The sequence below is a fragment of the Salvia hispanica genome, chromosome 5 (genome assembly GCF_029641045.1).
Source record: "Salvia hispanica isolate PSC_SH4W2 chromosome 5, Shi_PSC_v1, whole genome shotgun sequence".
Lineage (NCBI taxonomy): Eukaryota > Viridiplantae > Streptophyta > Magnoliopsida > Lamiales > Lamiaceae > Salvia > Salvia hispanica.
Genome location: NC_142696.1, coordinates 44,912,100 through 44,920,005, shown reverse-complemented (window position 1 = coordinate 44,920,005; position 7,906 = coordinate 44,912,100). Strand labels below are relative to the sequence as shown.

Below are 7,906 nucleotides of genomic sequence, written 5' to 3'. Positions count from 1 at the left end.
ATTGGACACCGGAATGTGAGGCGAGTTTCCAGTTGTTGAAGAAGAAGTTGACCACCGCACCGATTCTCGCTCTGCCAGGGCCCGACACTAACTATGTGGTGTATACTGATGCATCGAAGGTTGGACTGGGATGTGTACTTATGCAGAATGGGAAAGTGATTGCGTATGCATCAAGGCAATTGAGGCCACATGAGTTGAACTACCCGACGCATGACCTGGAGTTGGCAGCAGTGGTACATGCCTTGAAGATTTGGAGACATCATCTTTATAGAGTTTGCAGTGAGATATACACGGACCACAAAAGCCTCAAGTACTTCTTCGAACATAAGGATTTGAACATGCGCCAACGTAGATGGCTCGAGTTAGTGAAGGATTACGATTGTAGCATAAACTACAACCCAGGGAAGGCGAACGTAGTGGCTGATGCTCTAAGTAGAAAGTCTCAACCTCAATTAGCCACTTTTCTCACAAATGAAGAGCACTTGATACGAGAGTTCAGTAGGATGCAATTGGAAGTCATGAGGGCACCCGAGACAGTACAAGGAAGGATCGCCACCTTGGTGATGGAACCTGACCTAAGAGCTAGAATTGTCGAGGCTCAAAGACGCGATACTTTACTAGAGAAAATCCGTTCGGGAGCGAGGGCAGGAGAGCAAGAAAATTTTCACGAGGAGGCGGATAATGCCCTCACCTACAAGGGAAGGTTGTGTGTGCCTAAAGACGAAGGACTTAGAAATGAAATCATGAGGGAAGCACATGAAACACCATATACTGCGCATCCGGGGAGTACCAAGATGTATCAAGATTTGAAGAGACAATTTGGGTGGAATGGCATGAAAAAGCATGTTGCGGCATTTGTGGAGAGGTGTCTAGCATGTCAACAAGTGAAAGCTCTACATCAACGACCCTATGGAAGACTGCAACCACTTGAGATTCCGGAATAGAAATGGGAGCACATCGCAATGGACTTCGTGACAGGATTACCTAGATCTCAACGAGGAAACACGGTTATTTGGGTGATTATTGATCGTCTCACCAAATCTTCCCACTTTGTGTTGATTCGTGATACTTATGGAGCTAATAAGTTGTCTAAGATGTATGTGCGAGAGATCATACGCTTACATGGGGTACCGGTGACTATTACATGTGATCGTGATTCGAAATTTACTTCTAGATTTTGCATGAGCTTGGAGCGAGAGCTAGGCACTAAGTTGATTTTTCAGCACCGCGTTCCACCCACAGGCTGATGGACAATCAGAGAGGACGATACAGACTTTGGAGGGTATGTTGAGAGTCGTAGTGCTAGATCGAGGAGTAGGTTGGGAGGAAGTGTTGCCACTAATAGAGTTCGCTTACAACAATAGTTATCATGCGACTATTAACATGGCTCGCTCCTTATGAGGCATTGTACGGGAAGAAATGTAGATCACCAGACTAAGGAGGAGAAATGGTAGAGATTGTTCGAAAAATCCGTGAGAGGATCAAGGAAGCTCAGAATCGTCAGAAATCATACGCTAATGTTCGAAGAACCGATCTACAGTTCGAAGGTGGTGATAAAGTTTTTCTGAAGGTAGCTCTGTCAAAAGGAATAACCCGGTTCGGTGTGCAAGGACCTTATGAGATTCTTGATAGAGTGGGTCCCGTAGCGTATCGATTGGCGCTACCACCAAGCTTTGGGAAAGTACAAAACGTTTTCCATGTGTCACAATTGAGGAAGTATGCGTTCGACCCTAACCACATAATTCATCAAGAGGAGATGATGATTTTGAATCCAAACTTGAGTTATGAAGAAACTATTTAGATCAGAAGGTACAAGAGTTGAGAAATAAGTCTATTGTTTCGGTGAAGGTTCGATGGAGAAATCATGGTGTTGAGGAAGAAGCTACATGGGAGTTAGAAGACAAGATGAAGGAGAAGTACCCGGAACTGTTCAAATGATCTAAGCAAATTTCGGGACGAAATTTTTGTGAAGGTGGGTAGATTGTAACACCCGCTTTTATTATTACCTTTTCATATTGAGATTTTGTTTTGAAAACGAGCGAGTGATAGACCTTGAATAAAATACCGTCATTTTTTTTTTTGATGGTTTGCGAATGAAATTTGTGAATGCTTGATTTGTTGTTGGTTAATCGTGGGGTGTATAAGTAGTCAAAGAGAATGAAGTGTGATTCGTTGATGGGAAATTTGGGCGATTGTTTACAAGTACTTGGAATCACACCAAGATACTAAAATCAAACAGCAAAATTTAATATTTGGGCCTATCAATTTTATCTATATTTTTATTCTAGCTCATTTATCCTATTTCAATTGGGCTATGCAATTTATTCTTAAATTTCCCATTTATTTTATCGGTCAAGACCTTGGTCAAAACATAATTCTTCTCCTAATCTCTTTCTGCACGGTTTCTACACCAAATACCTCCACTCCCCAAAAATCTCTCCAACAAACAAATCAAATATTTACATTATATATCTCTTTCAACAACTGCATTTTATTTTATTAGCGCCGTTCTACAACTCTACTGCAGTGTTCTTTTTCTTCTCTTCCGTGAAGGTAATTTCTTCTCCTTTCATTGAGTACGAAAAATCTCCATATTTCTTGATTCCATAATTCGTATTACAGTGGGAAGGAGGAATTGAGAGTGTTGTGATTACTGTCTGTTTGTGCGAACCTTGCTTCTTTCCAAAGGTATATCCACTACTTCTTTTTGAATCCTCTGCATCTCATTCCATGCCTTAGTTCGCATATTCACACACGGGAATAAATTCTTTTGAAATTCTGGCATCTGTTGAATGATACTCCCTCCTAAAGCTTCGATCTTTAACACTTAGAATGCGCCTTTTGTGTTTCTCTTCAATTCCAAATTTCTAAATTTCAATTTCCTGCCCATAAATATTTGAGACGAACAACTATGAATTTTTAAGGAAAGATTTAGAGTTGGAAAAAGGATGAGAGACGTGAGTTTTAGAAGAGAGAGATGAGTACCTCCTATCTGTGTTTTTGGAGAATGGCGTGAAAGAGAGATATGAGAGATGGGAGTATTTGTTCCTGTTTCAAATTTGTGTATGAGTTATAGAGGGAGACTTTTGAGAAGTAAGAGAGAAAGAATTCATAATATTTGAATTGTTGAAGAAGCCATAGGTGATGGCTGGTAGTTTTAATGTTATAATCCTCATTTTTTTTTTGTTTAATAAAGGGGTTGGGATAGGAGTATAAACGTGTGACGTGGGAGTATATTAGAATATATGTTGCTGACTCTTTTCTTTTTTCTAATTTTAATTGTTGAGCACTACTGTATGGTTATATTATTTTGATGGGGCAAATTAGTTTAGTGTATAATAGTTTTGTAAAAAGAGTATATACGTGCAGTAATGTGGGAGTATGGAAATATTATGTTACTTTATTTAGTTTTGCTTTGATCACCTGAAAGAAAATAAAAATAAAAAGAGAGAGAGAGAGACAGATGCGTTGGTGACGGAAGGAAATATATATGGTCTATCTTATCTTGTTTCTTTCTTTACACACATACGTGGTTGATTTGGGAGTATAATATGTATTTTTCCTGTTCTTTTATTTTGCTTGCATATGATTGTTAGGCCATAGAATTGTTGCTATGGGATTTCTATTTGGCTGCGTGATTTAAATTCATGAGTGTACCGTCGGATGAAAGTATAATTTTGTTGATGTTGGTTTGTTCAATTGATAAGTTTGGAATATGAAGTTTTGCCAAGAAAAGAGTAAAGGATAAATTGAGCACACACACATAGGATGTATGCATTGTTAAATTCATTTTTGCAAAGTCTAATTGTGCATATCATGTTTTCGAAAAGGGTGAATTGGTGCACGTTGGTTGCGGTTGGAACAAAAAGTGATTGAGGAGTAAGCTGTCGAGGTGGGCTTTCGTTTTAAATAAGGACTATGTCCTAAATATTTTTTTTATTATGTGAAAGGAGGTGAAAAATGTTTGTCTTGCCATGTTTTGTATTTGAATGAACCTATCTGAAGTGGCTATGCCATGTATTGTTAACGAATTCGGGTCCCAGTAGGGCCGCAAACCCTGCTCGGACTGGTGTACACCCAGTAGATCGTGCGCTATCTCATTGGAGTTGGCCGGTCTAGTGACTTGGTTCGTGGCCACGTTCCTTGTCATGTAGTTCAGATATGGTGATGGTGGATGTGGATGGAAAATGGTTGCAACCAAATTTATGTGAAATGTTTTTAGTGACTTGGGTTCTTTTCAATTAAAACACCCAAGATCACTCATTATGGCTTGACAAACTGAATTTGGCATGTGTCCACTGAGTGCATCAAGTACTCAGCCCTGCATATTTGTTTTTCTTAATATGCAGATAGAGCGACGACGGACGGGCGTTGAGGATGTTGAGCAGAATTTATGGATTATTTATGCTTAGAATTGTTGGATATGTCGTGTCTTCATACTCGGCATTTTTCCGTGTCTTGAACGCTTCCGCTAAGTGCATTCTCTATCTTTAGAACTGTCTTGTTATCGAGAGTCATACTGTTTTCAAAATTGTTAACGCTCCGGTCTATATTTCCTTAGAGTTGGTACTTTGTTGAGATGATACTATGTTGTTTTCTAAGTTATTTCAGTTATTTAAATATTTTAGTCAAAGATGTGAGTTTCCCCCTTTCTTCCCCGCTTCTTTAATCATCCCCTAGTCGTGATCAACCGTGTTTTCTATCCTTAGAAAATACGGGCGTGACATGCGATGTGGGAAAACGAGGATGAGTTCTTGCCTGAGAGGTTTTTGGAGTCCGGCCTTGATCCAAGGGGCCAGACTCCAGAGTTGATCCCGTTTGGATTCGGGCGAAGAAGGTGTCCGGGGATTAGAATGGCAATGGCTGAGATGGAACTCGCATTGGCAAATGTTGTGGGAAAATTTGATTGGGAGTTGCCGGTTGGAATGAAGGAAGAGGATATTGATTTTGAGGTTTTGCCTGGAATCACAATTCATAAGAAGAATGCTCTTCGCCTCCTTCCCAAGCTCGCGATTGCATAGATCTTTGTAGACTATCTACTTACTATAAATGTCTAAGTAAGCAATGTTATAAACTAGACTCTTAAAATGTTCTAAACCCTGTGAAATATTTCAATTATTATGCAAAAGTTATAACTAGCTTGTATCGTTTACTCGTGGTCAGTAATGAACGGGTTTTGGAACCTAATAACTTGTAGTGGTCCAACTAGACATTTATTTCGTAGTATTAAATAATTATAACTTTCTATATACTAATCTACAAGATTCCCTCGTGTGGAAAACCTATTTTAAAATACATAGAGATATGAGGTGGGAAAACACTTATAAAACTTCCCTAAATGTGCTTGATTAATTTATTCAATGTATGCTACAACGAATAGACTAACAAATGGGGTGAGAAAATAATTGATAAAAACTTTCCAAATGTATAGGATTTACTTAAGTACTATATCTCACAAAGTATAATGTTTTACCGATTTAGGGGCCGACTTAAAGTATGGATCGTTGTGAAATTTAGCAGTTTCTTTTAATTATTCATAAATTATTTAGATGTCTAAAAACTATTTTTTTTAATCAGTAGATAATGCTCGAATGCTCGCATTCCAAGGAATGTCGGCAATGACACCTTCTCAATGGTTGAGCGTGGAACATGTACCACGTATGTCAGGCGAGCGGTCGCCAGTTTTCCCTTTCACATGAGCTGCCTCATACTGTCAGCCCATACAACGTCGCTCGCAACCGTGATCACATATATAATTTATTTGTAAAAATAAAGGTAAATCCATCTAAACCAAGGCCGAATCCTAGTTTGGGGGACATGACATGGCTCCATTTGTTGGAGTGGTGGCGGAGACCGGTCGTCAAATTAACTTGTGTAGATTGCCGATGAACGGTGGGTCCGGCAGTAGGGGTTTGTTGGCATGTTTAGATTTTAGTAATTATGGGGAGAGATAAGAATAATAAAGAAAGTGTCACATTTTTAAGTTTTGGTATGAGTCGTGTACTCTATTTACTAGATAAGATCACGGATTGCGTATACACATCTAATATATTAGCTACAATGCAAATTTAATTTTCAACGAATTATTAAAGTTGTTATATATATAACTATAACGTTGAATTAATTGCATATATGGGATAGACAAATCAAAATTTAGCTTAAGACAACAAATTGAAATTAACCAAAAAATTAAAATGTACACGGTACATATCACTCACAATTTAGGCACTTTTGACACTTGATATGGAATCAAGTTGGTTGCTGTATGTAATAAATACTCCCTCCGTCCAGCAATAGGAGTCCCGTTTTTCCATTTTGGGACGTCCAAGAATAGGAGTCCCGGTTCTACTTACCATATTCGGACAATCTAATTACCCTACTTAATTCACTTAAATTTCAAAAATGCCATTAAGAAAAACCCAAATTTATTCCCTAATTCCCATTCAGCCATTCTCTCTTTCTCACTCTCCCATTCTCTCTCGGGAAACCTAATCCCTCGCCGCCTCCACCGCTCCCTCCACTGCCTCCACCACATTGCTCCACCGCACCGCCACCACCACGCTGCTCAACTGCGCCACCGCCGCCATCGCCTCCTTATCATCTGTCGCATGCACCACACTTCCTCTACCTCGCCGCCTCCACCGTCTCCTTATTGCCCATCGCCTCCACCATGCCGCCTCCACCACCCCATATCAAACCCTAATCGGTCGTCTCCTCCTCTCGCTGACATGGAATAGAGTCCAAAACATTGTCTCTTATCCCTCTCTGCGAACCCTAATCCCCTTTCCTTTTCTTGAAATTAATTGTTTTGTTAAGTGTAATTAGGGTTTTTCGAATGGTTGTGTACCTGATTTGGACTAAGGTCCTAAACATTGTTGTATTGGAGTATTAATTTCATAAAATTTTGTTCTTGAAAAATCTGTTCTTGTGGCCACTCTGCTGTTTTTTTGAACTTTGATTTAAGCTCGGTGCTAGATTTGATGAATTAATCTTGTCTTTTGAAATCGATTCACATTGGGTTTGGATTAAAGTGTGGATTTTGCAGTGTGGATTGACTTGATTTGGTTCTGTTCTTGGTTCTATTCTTGGTGTTTAAATCCTCAGTGACTGTGTTTAAATCTTCAGTGACTGCAATTAGCGTGCTCTGTTCTTGGAGTATATAATTTGGAACAAAAAACAGTGATAAAAAAATATTAAAATCAGAAAATTATTGTACTATAAAAATGAATTTATAAATTTAACATTTTAAATGGACTCAAAATTCTACTATCATATACTTCCTCCGTCCCACAAAACAAAAGATGTCACACTTGTGGGACGGCACGGGATTTTAGGAGGTTTTGTTTTGTGTGTTAAATGGAAAGAGAAAATATAATTTTTATATTCATGTGGAGAGAACTTTTTCCAAAAAGGGAAATGTGACATTTTTGGTGGGACAAACTAAATAAGAAAGTGTGACATCCTTTGTAGGACAGAGAGAGTACCATTTATTACACTCTCCACCACTTTCTTAAAACCCGTGCCCTTTAGAAATGACACTGCTATTATTGGACGGAGGGAGTACTAGTATTAATTTACTCAGATTGTATGCCACAATAAATATACTAACAAACATGGTATGAAAACAATTTATAGTAGTACTAGTGTCGGCAATGGCACCATCTAAGTGGCTAAGACGTGGATTTGGCGAGCGGTAGCTAGTTTTCCCTCTCACGTGTGCGGTGTGTTGTCTCATTCAGCCCGCCTCTGCTCGCAACCGTCTCACATATATTAATGTTTTCTTAAACGGTGTACTTGTTGGAGAGACGGCTGATGAACGGTGGCGCTGGTGGTTCCTGCTGTTAGTGTTTGTTGGCATGTTTAGATTTTACTAGTTATTAAGGGGAGAGATAAGCACAGAAAAAGA

General features: G+C 39.1%; 1 protein-coding gene and 1 long non-coding RNA gene across 2 annotated transcripts; both read left to right on the top strand.

The window, feature by feature from the left end:
- Nucleotides 1-1,447: 1,447 nt before the first annotated feature.
- Nucleotides 1,448-1,938, top strand: LOC148926907 (uncharacterized). Its single transcript, XM_089059289.1, has 2 exons — nt 1,448-1,681; nt 1,849-1,938. Exons 1-2 carry the CDS (start codon nt 1,448-1,450, stop codon nt 1,936-1,938), a joined length of 324 nt encoding a protein of 107 aa, XP_088915415.1.
- A 453-nt stretch (nt 1,939-2,391) lies between these two features.
- On the top strand, nt 2,392-5,184 carry LOC148926906 (uncharacterized). The gene is made up of 4 exons (XR_016130952.1): nt 2,392-2,553; nt 2,623-2,688; nt 3,831-3,892; nt 4,350-5,184. It is a non-coding gene; the product is annotated as an uncharacterized LOC148926906 (long non-coding RNA).
- The last annotated feature ends 2,722 nt before the right edge of the window (nt 5,185-7,906 follow it).